The 18,694-nt window shown below is 40.0% G+C and overlaps 1 protein-coding gene across 5 annotated transcripts in view; it reads left to right on the forward strand.

Moving 5' to 3' along the window:
• The window catches only part of PARD3 (par-3 family cell polarity regulator), a 525,862-nt gene that overhangs the window by 413,137 nt on the left and 94,031 nt on the right, over window positions 1–18,694 (forward strand). For all 5 annotated transcript variants that reach the window (XM_066315111.1, XM_066315121.1, XM_066315129.1 and 2 more), the window contains one exon: window positions 14,599–14,853. In XM_066315111.1, the coding sequence (XP_066171208.1) occupies window positions 14,599–14,853 (255 nt within the window). The remainder of the gene's footprint in view (window positions 1–14,598; window positions 14,854–18,694) is intronic.

An 18,694-nucleotide genomic window follows, 5' to 3' on the forward strand; every position in this document is an offset into this window, starting at 1 on the left:
TGCAGTCTTGAGGAAGCTGAACAAGAACCAAATTCAGTTAGCTCTGATCCTGTGCCCTGTGCAGGTGTTTTACATGTTAATCTGGAGCTGCTCTTTGCTGTGTGGTCATCTTGAGTGTCTATCAACTTGACTCCTCAAACTGGATACCACTGTGAATATCGCCAGTTTGGCCACATTCACACGGGTAGGCTGAGAAAACAGCCCTGGGTCCTTTGTGGTTTTGTTATAGAAGGTCTTTTATCAAATCCAGAGTCTCCTGATGGACCTGTGGTTTGCATATCTTCCTAAGATCTCTTGGATTTTGCAGACTAGAGATGTGTGGAGTATCTTAAGCTTTTAGAGATGCTTCCAACTGCTTATAGTTTTACGCAAGCATTGCAGTGTTGGATAGACTTAAAAGGAGATTTTGAAACTTTTGTCAGTGATCAAGAGGAATCAATTCATATGGGTGGTCACCTTGTGCTCTGCTGCTGCATCTAAACCTCTGGAAGCCCATATACCTTTCCAGTCTAGAAACCTTCTCTCTACATCTGGTCTTTGAGGGCCTCCCAGAGTAGGTTTGCTCAATATTTAGCCAGTGTGACTGTTGATACCCTGCAACCTGATTGCCCTGTTTTCTGAATTCTTCAAGGCCCTTTAGTGTAGTCTGTTTCTTAGGAGATATGAAGACAGAATTGTTAAAAAAGCCTACTGCTTTTGTCTTCTGGTTATAGTCCTTGATAGAGAGAGACATCCCTCCAAACAGCAGGCTCTGATACCTTTGTTTCTCCCTCTTCCACACCCTTGCATTTTTCTTCCAATTTCATTTTTTGTTGTTTTGGGCTTTTTTTTTTTTTTTTTCCATTTCAACTTTGTGTTCATTACAAAATAAATAGTCAGCAAATCCAAAACTTTTCCAAAACCTTTGCCGTGGTCTTCTTTAGCACAGGCATGTGCAGTTCTTGGCACACATGGCAAGGCTGTGTGTGCTGGTGATCTTCAGCCTTGGACTGACTTCCTCTAGCAAAGAAAGTTCTCCCTGACCTGGACAACTTTACTCTTTGTACTCGAGTAGTAGATAACAGAGGAATGAACTAAACGTACCTTTTTGTGAAGTTTTTAAGAAATTCATCGGAAATCCAGCATGCTTCACTGCTGGATAATGCTTAAAAGATGAAAGTTGCAATTTTCATGTAATCTCATGATTCAGAGTTCGTGATCCATCTATGGGCAAACAGTGCTTATGCTGTAATCCGCCTCTAGAGGCACTTCCTCCTCTTGCAAGCAAAGTCTAGAGGATATTTTCTCTGTTTGCTTAATACACTGATTTAAGAGCTTTGCTTATGTTCTATAAATCTGTGTGTTACCATAAAGGTGTTTTAATCTTAGTATTGTATTCTTGCTCAACTTCCACTGAAATGGATGCAAAATCAAGTGCTTAAACACCTGTCTTGGGAGGATCAGTCTCGAGGAGATAAGCAGAAACCTTTTGGGAGAGAATTAAAGTGTTGTGCTGGTGGAAGCGCTGTGCCAGAAGCTTCGGAGATGCTGGGAGGGCGATAGAGCGGTCAGATGGGGCCTGTGGAGCCGGGGGCTGGCTCTGCTCTGCCGCAGCAGCTGTACAGTCCAGCCCGTGCTGCTTGCTGGAGGACAGTTCTAACCCGGCAGAGCGCTGCCGCGCTGGGTACGTGCGTGTGACCAGTTCCCGTCTGCCCCAGGAACCTCCTGCTGTGCTGATTTCCCCCCTTTCTGTTTTGGAAAACATGACCTTTTGTTCCTCCGGGTTACAAAGGGAGCTACGTTTACACGGCTCTGCCCCGAGCGCCGCCGGTTCCCGGCCGGGAGGTGCCTGGGGAGCGGCGGGGCCGGGAGGGGGAGCTGCGGGCTCGGCGCTGCCGCGGGACCGCCCGTGCGGCCGGCGCCGGTGTCAGCTGGGGACAGCCCTGCGGGGCGGCGGGGGCTTTGGGCAGCCCGGGGGGCAGAGCGGCCGGAGTGCCTCTGGACAGCCGGAGTGGCTTTGGGCGGCCGGAGTGCCTCTGGACAGCCCGGGTGGCTTTGGACAGCCCGGGTGGCTCTGTGCAGCCGGAGTGGCTCTGGACAGCCCGGGTGGCTTTGGGTGGCCGGAGTGGCTCTGGACAGCCCGGGTGGCTCTGGACAGCCGGAGTGGCTTTGGGCGGCCGGAGTGGCTCTGTGCGGCCGGAGTGGCTCTGGACAGCCGGAGTGGCTTTGGGCGGCCGGAGTGGCTCTGGACAGCCCGGGTGGCTCTGTGCAGCCCGGGTGGCTCTGTGCAGCCCGGGTGGCTCTGGACAGCCGGAGTGGTTTTGGGTGGCCCGGGTGGCTTTGGGCAGCCCGGGTGGCTTTGGACAGCCCTGGTGGTTCTGGACAGCCCGTGTGGCTCTGTGCAGCCCGGGTGGCTCTGTGCAGCCCGGGTGGCTCTGGGCGGCCCGGAGGAGGCGATGCTCCGGCTCACGGCGGGGCGGTGTCGCGGAGGCGGGTCAGGCTCTGTCCTGCGCCGGCAGATCTGCTGTTACTTTTGGAGCTCAGTCAATGGGCCGACAGCACTTTTTTTTGTGCAGATGTAAACAAGGCTGCGAGTAGCGTGGGTGCCGTTCACGCGTTGTTTGTCCTAAATTTAGAGGGAAACATTCTGCCTGTTCATTAATAGTTAAAATAAAACTGTTTTTTCCCCCCGAAGGATTCAGTTATTCCGTAAAATGCTTCCTGTATTATATTTTCCTAAGGGTATATGGGTCTTTATCTCTAACATGTAATAAACTTCTCTTCATCCTTCTCTAGCACCATTAAAGCCACAAGCCCTTTGTTGTAAAAGTATACTAATGAATAGAAATGTTACAACAAGAACAGAAGTCTTGTGTTTTCCCTTCATCATGCATCATCCATTTTAATTAGACGGGAGGGTGGTGAGTACTGTGACAAGAGTCTGGAATTAAAATCATTAATTGATGTCAAGCTGACGAGAGACTGCTAACATGAATTTACTGACAGCAGGAAAGAAATTAACCTTATTACTTTATTTAGTACATTGGGACTATTTATTATATTTTCCTACTTAAGTTCAATGTGTTCTGTTAGTGATGATAGAGAAAGACAAATAATTAATAAAACCTACATAAAGTTTTATTGCCTCCTATCAATGACATTGGGATGAAAACCACATCAATAATTTACAAAAAACAAACCCGCCACATCCTTCTAATCAATGTAACTCATCAAAACTGATGCAGCAATATTTTTGATATTTTAGATGAGTATAATAGGCTATGCTCTCTAGCCAAGTAGGATTGCAAAACTGATTTGATTTAAAACTGTGCCTTAGTTTCTTAATGTCAATGTTGCAAAAAATGAAACATATTTTCTGCAGCAATGACATTGATTGGAATAACTGTCTGGTTTGATCATCATTGGAAGGTCAACGTAACAAAGATGAGTTTTAATGTTAAGCATCTTTATTCTTTAGATGAAAGACTACAGCAGTGTCTTACAGAATGACAGCAGCATCCTATAGATAATTTGTGACCCAAAGGTCATAATAAAAGAATAGAGGGAAGGTCATCCTGTAGTAAAGGCCATCTGGAACTGTTAAAGTATCAGATGGAGTAGGGGGCTGAACAGCAGGACACTCTTGGTGTCTTTCCAGATTTCCCAGAGAGACCATAATATTTTTATTGGAAAACCCCAAGTTTTTCCCCCTTTAAGCAAAATATTTTCATCAAGCAGTTTCATCTTACTTTCCTTAAGTTTCATCTACTTAAGAAAAAAAAGGCAACATACTGTGAAAAGGAAAAGATTTTTGTTTCTTACATTGTCTAAGAATTATCTGTGTTTTTGAAATAACTCAAAGGTTCAGCTTACTTTTGCTGCTGCTGCTGTATTTTGATGCCACTTAAAGGTTTCAGGAAAACTGTTACCTCTAAAACCATTTTTACTGCAAATATTCAGAATATAAGTAATTTGTAAAGTTTTCTGTTAAAACTTTCACCTTCTTCCCATCCCATAACAGATCCTCAGTGATCAGAAAATCAGAGCAGGATGTTTTTCATTCTCACTTATTTTGTGATGGGCTCTGGTTGTCTCAGTTTCATTGAGATTTGTAGCTTTTTGTTTGTTTGGTTTGGTTTGGGTTTTTTTTTTTTTTTTTTTTTTTTTTTTTTTTAGTTTTTAACATAATGTTTAAGGGTGCAGGAATATGAAAAAAAAAATCAATGGCAATAATTTTTGGAAGAAAGCACAGAAGTGAAGCATGCGAATATTGAGCTTTGGAGAAACATATCAGGCCAGTTCTACTTCATAAAAATACTGACTTTGGGAGCTATGTAAATTGAAGGCTTTGTAGAATAATAGTTACTGCAGTAGTTTTTCAAACAGAACACCACACATTTTCAAGCTACATATTGTAATTATAGAGATTTTAAGACATCATGCTAAAAGCCTATTTTCTCTGTTATTTTTCTATAGTGATTTAACACATTGCACTGGTCATGGTCTGGCCAAGTCCCTTGCAATATATTGAAAAAAACAAAATTTAGGTGGTCTATATAATATTCTATGTTACAAATTAGTTTAAGGTGTCTTGTAGATCAAATAAATTCAGTGCTTTCTTAGACATACCAGTTCAAAGTAAGAGCACTAACATGTGTCATTTTAGAGTACTTAAGACCTTTAAGCTAAGACAGCAGCATGTCCTCTGATGTCATATGAACTCTCGTTAAGTGACAGAGTTACTGTGACAAAGACTTATTTGAGAATTAAAATAGCCTACTATAGTTACAAACTTGCTGAACTTATTCCTGCGGAATTGGGCAGAACTCAAAACCTGTCAGGTTTTCCTGCACTACAGGACTCTGACAGTAAACCAAGGCACGAATCCCACTCCTTTTTCTAATTCTTAAATGTAGCAACCAAGTATTTGAGTATCCGCAAAGATACCTAATGATACATTCCTAACAGGCACATTGATCCTCCCTCCACACCACAGATGCAACCTTTATTTTGTAACCAGTTACTAAAGGAGCCTTTTAAGAGTTATGAGACACCTGGCTGTTTCTGGCCACGCTGGAGATTTGTGTTCTCAGTACAGTGACCCAGTAAGGTTTTAGAAGTGCATCCTTAGGGGTGTTGTAGGTGTGAATTTGAGGGTCCTGAGCTAAGATATTGACTTATATGCTATATTCTTTGTTGGGTTACTATTGTTGTTGCTGTTTTCCTTCGTTTCCTCTTAAGTGTAAAACATTCATATAATCCTTGCTTTGTTGTGAGGTTTTTCATTGCTTTTTTTTTGTCACTTCCTGCTGTTTCATTTTCCAACATCCAGATTAAGCTTTTTTATAGGTAGTGCTCTAGAAACACAGAATGCTGGACCTGAAGTAGAGCTAGCAGCAGAGTTCTGTGCCTGCTTTTGTTGCTAGACTTCAGCTAGAGGAGCATGGCTGGTGGATAGGCTCAGCTCAACCAGCTGATAACAGCATCATAGCTCCACCTCCAGTTGGTGCCAGCAGTATCTGGGAATGACTGATTTGATTCATGGTGTGATATATGGAACCATTTGAAATGTGGTATGCCTATGTCATTTGTTTCTTGCACACATGGGAACAGCTGCTCCTTACACATCCAACTGCAGCATTCAGATGTTACCCACCAGTGCTGCTTCCTGAAATTATTCTCCAGTTTGGGGGAAAAAATATATGGGAAGAAATAGTCCAAGCAATTCTTCATAAAAGAGGTGACCAGAGCTCTTAAAGCAAGGAGGGATGAAAGCAGGAGCTCGTGTTTCAGCAATGTCATGGTTTGGCAACAGTTGAATATCATGATCTCTTCCTTTCTACTTCAGTCCAGTAGAAGAGCTAAATAGGAGATTGGAGCTAAAATAATCTAATGATCAGGGACCTGCTGTCAGAGGTGTAAATAGCAGCCTTTCTGGCCAGTTTTGTTATGCAAAAGAAAAAACAATTTCCATTTTACTTTCAGACAGCAATGATGTTCTTTGATGCAACATGGTTCCCAGCAGGGTAACAGTCTCAGTTGCTCATTTGAGTGATCCTCCACTGCAGGCATCACTGATCCTTGGATTAGGTATGAAAATAAGGACAGAAAATTTTAGTCAAGGTAGTGTTTGTTTTGGAGACCTATGGTGCCTGTGTACCCGCAACATTCTCCTTGGTTGAAACATACTCTTTAAAAAAAGCACAGCAGACAAACCCTCCCCCCTAAAATGTGGCAGACTGTTAACTGCAAAGTCGGCTGGAACTCCATTAAAGTGTAAGAAAGATAATTTGCAGATTTTTTTTTAACTCAAAGGTAAGCAAGGATTTTCACTTGTTTACTGCAACATGCAAGAAAGCAGGTTTGGGATACTCTGTTGAGGGGACATGTCTTCACTTTGGAAAGACAAAGGGTGAATCAAGAAGGTCAGGTGATAAGGAAGGATGGGGGTGAAATATATGAGAGATTCCACAAGGTTAGAGGAAATAATTTTAATGTCTCCTTTAGTTTCATCAATGTCACTTGATTTCAAATTGGTGTTTGCACTTCACCTGCTCATATGCATAATATTTACTTTCTCTCCTGCATTTTTTCATTTCTTTACGTCTTCATTTGTATTTTGCTGCCTTCTTTAATAGCCTTCTTTAATATAACTCCTTATAAAAATGAGCATAATGTTCTCTCCTTAATATATTAGGGCACTTAAAGTAATCACCTTATCACCTTTATCCTTCACCTTTTTTTCTTTTTTAACTGCAGCCCTCCTGGGTTGTAGCTCATTAAACGTTTTTGAAATTCTCATGCATCTCTTCTGATTTGAGGAGGGGGGATCTTCAGAGAGACAGTAAGTACTATCACATATTCTAATTGGCAGATAGGCTGTGATTGTTGAAGGAGAAAGAAAATTAAGACTGTCTGATTATGTAGATACATTTCTTTAATTTCGAGATGATGGGCAGCCTTTTTAAATAAAAAAAAATGTAGTCCTTGTTATATTTCTCAGCTGTGGTAGAACCAATACATAGGAAATAAATGTATGTAAAATTTCTATGTAGGTGCAGAATTACAGATCTTTAAGAGAGACCATGTCACTTTTTCAAAGTAGGATCTGCAGTGTGGGCCTTTCCTGCAAGATGCATGTTTAATCCTGGTTTTTTATTTTTGCCTTTTTTTTTTTTTTTTTTTTTAATTTACAATAAACTCTACAGCTTTCTATCTCAGTCTTTTCCACTGCCTTTTGTTTAGGAAGCTGCCCTGCTCACAATATCTTAACTCAATTATTCTTGCTTCAGTTAAATACCTAACACATTATTCTTTTCCTCTGGTGTTTGCGGACTGCTGTTATGTCCTCACTCTGTCTTTTTTTTTCCCCAGCAGCTTGGTGTTGCTGACTCATATGTGTTACCCAGTAGAACTTTCAGATCCATTCCTGAAAAAGCAACTCACAGATTTTTTTTCTACTTTTAATTGATTGTTTAATTATTTGTAAATTACCTTCTAGTTGCTTTTATTTAAGTTAATTTTATTTTTGAAGTCTACTCTGTATTTCAAAAACATTTGAAATGTTAATCCTTTCCTCCGAATTTCCTTCATTTGCGATTTCTGCAGATTCAGTAGTGTCCTAATTAATAATGAAAAGTTCTGATTATTCAGAGTGATCCATGTAGAAAATATCTCAGTCTGTCTATTCTGGTGACTGTGAATCTATTCTCTAGATACTCTGTAGGAGCAGCCTTGTTCAACCTACTGCATCCATCCCATATCTGTTTTTCTTAGGCTGGGACTGTTTCAGCTCTGTTCACAAGGCCATTTCCCATGTTTTAGAAGGGAATCTGACTGACTTAACCACATCTGTTCATGATAACTCTATGGTGGCTACTGCTTGTCCCATTATCTCCTCTGTCCTTACCAGTAGTTTACTTTAAGAGGGGACTGAAGTTAAACTCATGAGTCTTTAATTCTCCTCCTTTTCTGTGGTTTGACTTTTCCTGGTTTATTTTAGTATTTTAGCTGTCCTCAACAAATTCTATGAGTTGCTGAAAAAGTCTGAGGCTGCCTCAGACAGTTGTGTGTGTCAGAGGAACTTCAACTACTTTAACTGGTTTCTAGGTGCTTTTTTTGCTGGTGTATTGCAGATATTTTTGTTACTGGTGGTAGTCAATTATGCTGGTCATCTGCTTGCAGTCAACCATTTCAGTGAAGACAGATGCAAAGGGAAAAACCATTAAGGCTTAGGTCTCCTCAGCATCATCTGTCAATATCCTTCCCTCACTGCCATGCAGGGGAGCAACCTTTTCTTTGCTCTTCCTTTTACTGCTAATGCAATTACGCAATGATTTATTGTCATCTTTAAAGCTCCCTGCTACTTTTGTTTTACATTATGCCTTGGCCTTTCTGGTTTTGTCCCTGTATGCTTGTGCAAACTGACCACATTTTGCATGTGTTTCCTCATGTGTCTGAGATCAGAGGATGGTCATATTTCAGTCAACTGGCCACACATGTATATCTATAGCTGATAAGGGAGAAGTGTAAATACTTTTCTTTTAAAGACTTGAAAAAGGCGGGTGTCTAACTTTTCAATTTAAAATGATATTTACATAACAGTATTCTCTGACTTTTTTTCAAGAATGTGCTTAAGTTTTGAATGAAATGGGGGGAAATGAGGAAGAGGAGGTGTCTTTCTTATTTATGAGCTGTGGCTGTTGATGGTCAGGATTATCCATTGTGCACAGTGATCCTTTGGAATGATTTTCCCAGGACAGCAGATGGCTTTGCTGAGAGGTGGTTATAACTGTGATAACTGACTAGCTCTAATAATGGTAAGAAAAGCTAAGTGTCATATGCTGGTTCAGAGTGAAATCACAGTAATGCCTATAATCAAGGTACCCTCATTAGAAGGGTAGTTGTCAGAAAAATTCTGCTTGGCTCCAGACAAAGGTCAAAGAAAAATACAAGAGAGGACAAACTCCCATATTGACTTGATTGCCAAAAATTAGAAAAAGGGCCATTAGAGCCCTGAAGGCAGTTGAGGAGGTCGGGGGAGGAGCAGTGAGACCTGGTGTGCTGTGCCTGCAAGGTATTTTTCACTAGCAAAGAAGGAGGGGACAAATTTGACAAGGTCTGGCTGCTGGCCAGTGCACTTTCTGACCTCTTTATTAGAAACGATATCTGGCAAAAATTGGACTGAATGTGTTCATCCCGCTGGACTAACTTGAACAAGCTGACTGGCTTTATAAACGTGTTGTTGTTTTTCTCTGTTTCCAATCCATCATCCCAGCGCATGCCAGTCTGATGGTAGAAGAACTGAGAACTGGCAGCCGTGAATGGCTTGTCATTAAGCTTCTGTCCTTACACAATGCTGTTTCTATCTTTAATAAACATTGTCAGCCATCTCACATATGTGGAACTGCAAGCGTTCAATACTGATTTTGTAAATGAGTGAGTCTCGGTGGAAAAGACGAGGGTGTGGATTATCACTTGGGCAATAGCGGAATCCTGGCAGCAGCAGGAGGATTAATTGAATTGACCAAGCAATTGCACACCAGAAAGAGCAGCCAACTTTTTTTCTGCTCTTAGGGGAGGGCATTGCTGCCATTGCAATGGCAAATGTAATGTACTAGGCATGAATATCCTTCCCATGCTCTGTTCATCAATTAAGATAAGTAGTGATATTCTTGCAAGGACCTAAATCACTAATGTGAAAAAATCCAAACAAAGGAGACTGAAAGTCCCAGGGGATTTGGGATATATTTATATTTTACTCCTAACTTCAGATGAAATTAGTGTTGATTTCTTTTGACAGCTTTGCTTATTCACTTTTACCAACAACAGCTCATCCATCTCCACAGATTTGACTTTTCTGTTGCTGCAAAAAGTTGAAGTTTAGTTCTGCTGTAAACATTTAACTCAGGGTGGAATTGAATCCCAAATTAATATGATTACTTACTACCCACAAATGAGTTATGTGGCTAAATGCCCATTGTGGTCAAGAAAGGGCTACTCAACACAGTCGGTAGAGCCTGGAGAAGGGTGTGGCTTCACCTTAAAATGTCCTTGTTACAGATGTTCAACTGAACTGTGTGCTGGACCATGCAGCAGCTACCTGATAAGATTGAATCTTGACCTGCTCTCCTGGAGTTCAAAACATACCTTGACACCTAAATGTAGGTGTCTAAAATGGTAGTTGCCTTCATCTGAAAGCTGAATATCACTCACAGTTTGTAAGAAGGGAATAAGGTAGCTTCTGTTTGCTGGGGACAGCCATGCAAAAGCTTTTGCCTGCTTTTTGTGACCACCATTTCATGTGCATAGGAATTGCTGTACAATGGGTATGTCTATCATTACTGGATTAGCTTGCAATGAAAAGCTCTTCTAACAATTATAGGAAGTTCTGCAGCTAACAATATTGTCATTTGAAGCAGTTATCATTAGCTTTTGAATTGAATAGCACACAAATGCATGAGGATAGTTTATACTGAACATTATAATTTGAGTCTCAAAAGTGTGACAGTGTGTTGTTGACATTTTCAGTATTAACACTTCAGCAGGAAGGGTTTAGAAACTTCTTAGGATAGCTTTTGTATTTTTAAAAGTTCAGTTTAAACACTGAAAATTTGATTAGCAGTTTTTGCAAAAATTTTTTGACAATGAAAAGAGTTTTGTGAATGGTAAGCATTAGCAGTATTATTATTATCAAACCCTCACAAAATCCTTAGGAAGGCCATAAATCCTCAAAATTAGGTGATCTCAAGTCTCAGACATACGCATTTTTGTTGTACCATATCATGAAGGAATACAATTCAGTGAAGACAGCTTAATAGACTTATCCACATTATGAAACCAAAGCACCGTGGTCAAACACTTCTCCACATACTGGATTTCATTAGTAGGGGTGTTGCTGATTAAGGCTGAAGCACAGAGCGGGGTTCAGAATTCTGGGTTCTCATCTGTGCTGCACAGTGTGTTTACATTTTAATCATTTTAATCATTTTAATCATTTTGATCATTTTAATATTCCCCAGAACAGTCTGCACTGGCATTTCCCCTATAGATCCTTGATGTGGTATGTGCTAACAAATGATTTAGGGAGTATCAAGACACTGAGAGGCCAACATAAAATATAGCATCACAATAAGTTCAAGTCCTTATATAAAAATAAATTCAAAGTTAAAAGCTGTTAAAATTCAAAAGGGATAGTGCAATGTTCTGCTGAGAGCTCTTATTCTTTTCAAGAATATTCCTATGTATTTTTCCCTAGTTTGGTTCCTTCAAGTTGAAAGACATGATGATTATATGTGCTATGTCCTTGAAAAGACGAACCCAAACATATTTTAAACAATATTCAAAAATATGTTAAGCAATCAAAATACCTATACTTTTGTCATGTGAAAGTGGTAGCATTTTCACATTGGCTTAAATGTAAGGCAAAAAAAAAATTAAGAGAAAAAATCTGAACATTTTGGGTTTCAGTATAGTTGGATATCTTATACTTTTAATTTTAGTGTTATCTTTTGTTAAATATTTTTGCAAACACTTACTGGGTACTTTGTTTATAATTAACAGGAAGATTAATGTGTTTAGACTCTGATTTTTAATACTATGTGTGTGTTTTAATACATTGGATTAGCAATTGTAGAAAATACTCTAAAATTTTTCCTGGTGGATGTGAACGTAATTAACACTTTGCATAACACTTTAACAATCAGTTTTTTCCCACTTGAATGGGAATAAGTATCCATCGTGGAGCCATGCATGGAAAAACCTGAATGCTCTGGCTGCAGATGGTTCAGCATCCAAACTATTAAAGAGCCAATAGCAGATGTAGGAGGAAAGGTGGTTCACATGAAACAGGGAACACTCATGTCTGCACCTGCAGGGAGTGATGTGATCTTCATGGTCAAAAGTCACAGAACTTCACTGCCCTCTCCCATAGCAGTTTGTGTAATAAAGGCAGATATCACCTTTAACCACCAGGTAATTCTGTTTTATAAGCACTTCAGGTAACAATGTTTTCTTCTGATTGAATTACTCTATGCCGTATTATTGTTATGCTGTCTGATTTCATGTACTGAAATTTTGGTTATCTAAAACACATGGATTTTTTCCTTCAAATTGATGTCAGGCAGTGTTCGTGTATGTGATGATAAATTATCCGTTTAAAGAAGAATTAAAGCTACCAATGTCTAAGAAATTTCTGATTCACTTTGCTTCTCCCATTCAAAGGACAAATAGCAGTAGATAAATACATTTCTTCACAGAGAAGCAATAATGGACTTCAAACTGGGAGGTAAACTACAGTAAGAGGAATCAACATGCACAGGTGATTCTCAGACCTGCTTTTCCTCCTACCTAGATACCTTCCAAGTGATTAAGGCTGTAACACTTCTAAATTAACAGCTTTAGGGTATAGGAGAAGGTAAAAAAAATATATATTGTAAAACAGAACTACAGAAACTCTATTTAAGTTAGAAATTAATTTTGGATTTAAATTTGAGTCTCTCTTCACTGTAAATGAAACAAAAAAACTATTCCAGTGTGATATTGCTGAAATTGTAGAGGAAAATTCTCTCAGCTCACTAGTGTTACAGTTTTTACTTCCATTTTTCCCTATTAAAATATAAAGGAACCAGTAAAGAAAAAAAATTGGTATTTGCAAAATTAAGAAGTTATGTTAGTTTATTTTTATTTTTTTTTCACTGTAACTGAACATGGGGCATGTAAGTGGATCATTGAACCATCAATGTACATGTCTCTGTCTGTTGAAGGTAATTCAGTCAATCAGCTGTATCCCAAATCACTATCTATGGTCAGTATTTTCAGGACTTGTGGGGGAAAACATGTCTGTGTATCTATGCCATCCCTGTATTCCCTTCTTTTTTATGGTGATCTTTGTTAGCGTAAAGGAACGGTTTGCTTGGAACTCAGTCTGCAGTCTGAGGAAGAGACATTTCTGATATTCACATACCAGCTCAGAGCTGGATTCACGTGCTTGAACACAGATGGCTTGTGTCATTTGGGCTGTCACAGGCTCTGAGATTTCAGCATGACCTGGAGGAGTCCTTGCCCAGTCCATCAGGATTACCTGGGGATGTCAGGTGGCCAGAGCTTCTTATGTTTGAGCAGCTCACTCAAGGCTGGGTATCCAAGCTCTCGAGGAAGACCTAAGCAACAGCATCAAAAGTGCATCTAGAGTGACTCCTTTCATTCACTGGCACATGGATAGTTCCTAAATCTGGAGTCTGCTGCCAGCAGCTCCTGGCCACCATAAGGGGAGCCTGCACACATGGCTGGCACTGAGATCTCATGTCTTTATCTGCAGTCTGAATCCCACCCTTAGTGTATCCCCTTTTGTTTTTGCAAATCTAATCTTGAAGAGGCCATTTTAAAATTTTCAAGAATGTCAAAGTTGCCTAACTTTAAGGCTTTTCTATTTTCACAAGAATCAAAGCTTACTTTGACTGCAAAAGAGGCAGAGGCTTTGAATAGGCTGCTCTTGTTAAAAGTTGGTGGACAAGATGTCTTTGGAAATGGCACAGAGCAGAGATGCACAGAGCTGTAGTCTACATGGATGGATGCTGTCACACTGTAGCCGTGGCGATATTAGATGAAAAAGGAGCACATTTTACTAATGGAAGGGAGGAGACAGCTTCATTTAGCGATGATGACAGAGCATTAAATTGATCTGGGGCAACAGTGTAAAGGTGGTGGTGGGGGGGGTGGTCAGTTTGCTGTGCATGTGTGTGTGCAATATATCAACTTCTATAAAATACCAAAGAGACTTTGAAGCCCAGATCAAATTTTTGTAATAGCCTTATGTGTTCTTGAAAATATGACTTGTGCTCATCAGATTCCTAAATGTTATCTGTTTCTATCTGTCACTTTTTATCATAAAGCTAAATTAGTGCATATAGATATGAACCCTGTCCAGCATCACCTTTAATTTGTAACTTTAACACAAAGCACATGTTTTCACTTTCTGAGAAGATGCACCCTTCTTTGAGAGATGCCAGATTCAGTTGTTTATATGTTTTAAAAAGCATGCACACCTGCAAGGAATCATACAAGAATCTGCTTCTGCTGTTTACTGCATGCATGCAAACATAAATATATCCATGTATCCTATCCCTACACATTTTAAATTCTGAAAAAATATGATATTTGTAGTATTAAGCTAAGAAAGTACATTAAAATTCCTCCCTAAGTACATGCATTAGAACCATTGAATCTGGTAAGTTTTGATGGAGTATGATGCAATATGAACAGTGTCAGGCCAGGTAATAGCACAGGCATCCTGAGAAGCATGACACAATAGGTTAACTCTGTTTATCAGCAGCTATGGCTAGTCATTATTTAGCTAATAATGAAACAAAAACCAATGGATAATCAGATGTACTCCTTAAAGACCAATGTTGATTGTTTCAATTTCATTGAAACAATTTTATTGTTTCAATCTAGGCTTCAATGTCCAAGGTAAACTTGAGACCTCATGGCAAACTGAAACTGGAAACCTTCACTGGTTTCCATTCAGATAGGCTACCTAAAGTGTCTGCTAACTGCTGCTTTCAAATGCCTCAGTGAGGAGGGACATCCGTCGGTTTCAGCCTTCTTTTAATTTTTCAGGATCCAAGCGAAAACTCGAGAGTTTCGGGAGAGGCAGGCTCGGGAGCGTGACTACGCCGAGATCCAGGAGTTCAACCGGACGTTTGGCTGCGACGCGGATCCGATGTACGCCGGGATCGCCGCCTACGACTCCCCAAACAGCAGCACGGTGCCGCTGAGCGCCCGGCCACAGAGCCCCAGGGAGGGGCAGACGGTGGAGGCCTTGTACGCCCAGGTGAAGAAACCACGGAACTCCAAATCTTCACCCGTAGACAGGTAGGCGCCACGCGTCGATCAACGCGCACTCTCAGAACCTGCCCTTGTGCCGCTTTTGGCGTGGGAGATGGTTGTCCACATCAATTGGAAAGGCAGAGCTTTTGTCAATGGCTTTTTAAAGCCTTCATGTAGAACAGTATTCAGCTCACTGAAATAAACCTGTTACAGAATGGGATAGGGAAGTTGTATTCTGCAGAGCAACTGCATTACTTCTCTTTCTTCAGGTGGTTTGGAATTTTGGAATCATTGTTGGGTATCATTAGAATGAAATTCAAGTTTTTGACGTAATCAGGTTTATTTGTCAAAGCTCTAGCGAATATAGTCGTGGGATACAACATTTCCAATCTATTTACAGCAGTTTGAAAACCTCTAAAACATTACTGTTGTTACAGCAAAAATGGATTAAATCTCACATGGATTCTAGTCCCACTGTTGTCCTGAACTTCAGTGTAACGGGCTAAGCTTTTTTATTAAGTATAGACCAAGTGAGCAAATTCTAAGCTTCACTCATGAGTTATTTCTTGGGTTCATAGCTTATGATTTGTACTCTTCCTGCTGTTACATTATCTGAACTTCTTTTCTTGCTTCTTTTTATGCTGGGCAAAATTCTGGTTTCTGTTGATGGAGTTCTGAGTTCATTTGAAAACCTGAAGCTAAAACATGCATGCAAACTAACATAAAGTAAAAATAGTGAAAGGCAAAATTCACAGCGTTTTTTGTGCTTTAAAAGTGAAAATGCACCTGTTTTCTTGGCTTACTATTACAAACCTGTGGTTCTGCATTTTCTCAGCAAAATTTAACACTAAAATCCTAGTGCAAGACATATTGTTCCCTCATTTGGAAGTTATTTATTTAGTTCATAGTAAAGCTATTAATTTTATTTTCTACCACACTCTTTCCAGCAGAAAAATATTGAATTTTCAGTTAAATCAGCTAAGCAGTGTCTTTGAGTGCAGTGTTTGAGATCTGTATAGCTTCTACATGAGCATATTCTTGCATATTCTCTTCTAGGTGGTAATGGAGTCATTTATATTTCAGCTAAATATCTAAAACCCTTTGATGGCTGAGAGTATTGTATTTCACTCTCCCCTTGATCTATTTTGCATAGTTTCTTTACATAATATTGATAAATATACATCCTCTAATATGACAAATAAGAAAATCTCAGATGCATTGTGGAATGCGTATATTTTTACTAAAAACATAGCTGCCTTTTTATTTTCTTAATCACACTGTTCTCCTGCACTGTGTAAAAGGTCTACTTTTCATAGTACATGAAAATAATTTATATATTTTGAATGTATGTACATTATTTCAGTGAAGGAAGCAAAATACTGTTAAAAGATGACAGCTTCATCTGTGTCCTTGAAATTTTGTATTCCTTAGCCTTATATTGGCTGGCACTGGTATACCCAAGTGCCTGACATTTCAGCACTTTTGTGCCTTTGGAAATCAAGATAGCTTGGTGGGATATGTCTGCCACGTGGTGACTCTCATGGCTGTTTTTGTTAGACCAAAGGCAGTGTTTCATGCTGGAGTTGAATGGCATCAATGTCACATCAACAAAAAAAAAGTTCTTTGATACAAACCTGGCACGGCAAAATAGGAGACCTGTGTGACCCAGCTAACTCTGTGTGGTGGCTGATAAAAGAGCCAGGAGAGAGTGAGTAAAGTGGAAGATAATGGAGTACTGAGGGAATCTGATGTTAATCAGGTGGGTAGGTCTGAAGAGCAGGGGAGTAGTTTTGTATGTTCAGGCTGCTCCTGGAGCATGGAGGGTCCTATCTCTCACAGCTGGATCATGCTGTGACAAAAGGAAAGACCCAGCTCACACAATGGGCCTGAGAAAAAGGATAAAATACAAGTAGGGTGCTAGAAATGGGGCATGGAAAACCAACCCTAGTCCTGTGATAAAGGAGGACAGATTTGACAAGAAACACACAGAAAGAAATAGTTAATTTAGATATAAAAATACTATTATTTGTTATAAATGTACTCTGAGATACTTGTTCAGGAGTCTGAGGCATGAAGGTCTGGTGTATAGGGTTTTCTTTCTGATCTCTCCCCACACCTTTATCAGCAACCAAGCTGTGGAGACAGTGAATCCCACCTGGTTCCAAGGAGACCTTCTGGGTAATGTTGCAGTGATGTGCACAATCTCAGGCTCAAACTCACCTCTCCCAGAAGCTGGGTCTGCACTTTGGGCATTGTGCTGAGGGAGTGTGTGGCATTGTGCTAAGGGAGTGTGTCACAGAGTCATGTAATAAATAGTTTGCATTGGAAGGGATCTTAAAAATCACCTGGTTGGGCATGGAGGAGGTGTAACAGCTGTGAGAGTGCAGCTTTCAGTTGTCCTTGAGGTGTGTGAAGGATGTCTGGGAGCTCCACCTTTGCAATGTTCAGCATGAGAGCCTGGATTGTGGCTGAGGTACCTTCCAAAAAGGCTGCTTTGTCTTTTACAGGCTTTATGTTTATACTAAGAAAGCATCATCTGAGCATTGTTCTAAGAATCCGTTGTGACCTGAGGTGCTTGTTCTATCTCCTTGTCTGTAGAATACCCATCTCCTCACCTCATGTGCATTGCAACCTTTCTTGCTACCCCTTTCAGCAGTGAGACCTTCCTCTTTCATTTGGCATCTCCTATGATGCCCCTTTTGACACCAAGCATCCAAGTGCCTCTGCTCAAGGCTCTTCTGCATAGTCTGATTTATTCTGAAAATGCCACAAGAAATTTGACGAGAAATAGTTGGTTACAGTTCTGCATCCTTAAAATATTGTTTACAGGAGTGTTCACCTGTGATGAGTGTTACTTTCAGTGTGTTTTACTTCTTCGCCCTCCCATCCTTTCCTTTCTTCTGGATGTTTCAGAGGTTACCCAAACAGTTGCTTCCAGGAAAGGGAAATCACTCACAGTGTGTTACCCTTGTGCTGAACTGCCAGGAGCTGGTAATGGCCAGGCTGTCTCAAATCTTCAGCACGTCCATATTAAAAGCAGCATTGTTTATATGGGAAATGTTATTTCTGTTGAAGTTTGGTGCTTAGTGCCAAACAAAATTTGACATTTAAGTGTGTCCAAAAGGTTATTTAAAAGTCTGTTACAAAGGAGCGTATAACAAAATGTCCTATAATAGTTTGCATACCATTGCTGAATACTTATGACAAATTTTTTTATAACTTGCAAGAGAATTACTGTGCTTGTGTGTGAGGCCTTGTCAGGGTTTGTTTTCCTTTAATATTCCCTCAGCTTCTCTATTCTTTTCATCAACACATGCCACCAACTGTTTTAAGTTTAACTGTATCATGGCAAATAGTGAATAGCAAAGTGGAGGACAAGTATGCAAACTGCTCATCAGTACAGACAGATAGTACAACATGGTAGGAAGCACGTGGTTTTTCCTTAGACTTCGTCTATTTCTCTAAATAGAAAGTAGAACATATAAATTTCAAGATACAGCAAAGGAGAAAAAAAATGTTAACTCACTCATTGGAGACATGCACAGCTAGATGTGTGTAAGTGACAATGTTTTACCCAATTTCATCAACAGTGGCGATTAAAAATAGCAGCCTGTAAATAGTAAATGCTACTCAAATAAATCCTTACAGGATTTGAAACTGGTTTAAAATTACCAGGCAGATTTTTATTGCATCAGAGTTCAGTCATTAATGGATATTGGTGTTGTTTAGAGGGGAAAGTGTTGCTTGGATGGTTAGTTTGGTTTTTCAGTGAGTATATAAATTACAGATGTAGAACTAAATAAAGTTGTTTTCTGTTCTCTATCCTTTTTAACAGAGGAGTTTATTGCACAGAAGAAAGGAAGCTCTAGCAATAACTAAATAAACA

The sequence above is a fragment of the Sylvia atricapilla genome, chromosome 1 (genome assembly GCF_009819655.1).
Source record: "Sylvia atricapilla isolate bSylAtr1 chromosome 1, bSylAtr1.pri, whole genome shotgun sequence".
In the NCBI taxonomy this organism is placed as follows: Eukaryota; Metazoa; Chordata; class Aves; order Passeriformes; family Sylviidae; genus Sylvia; species Sylvia atricapilla.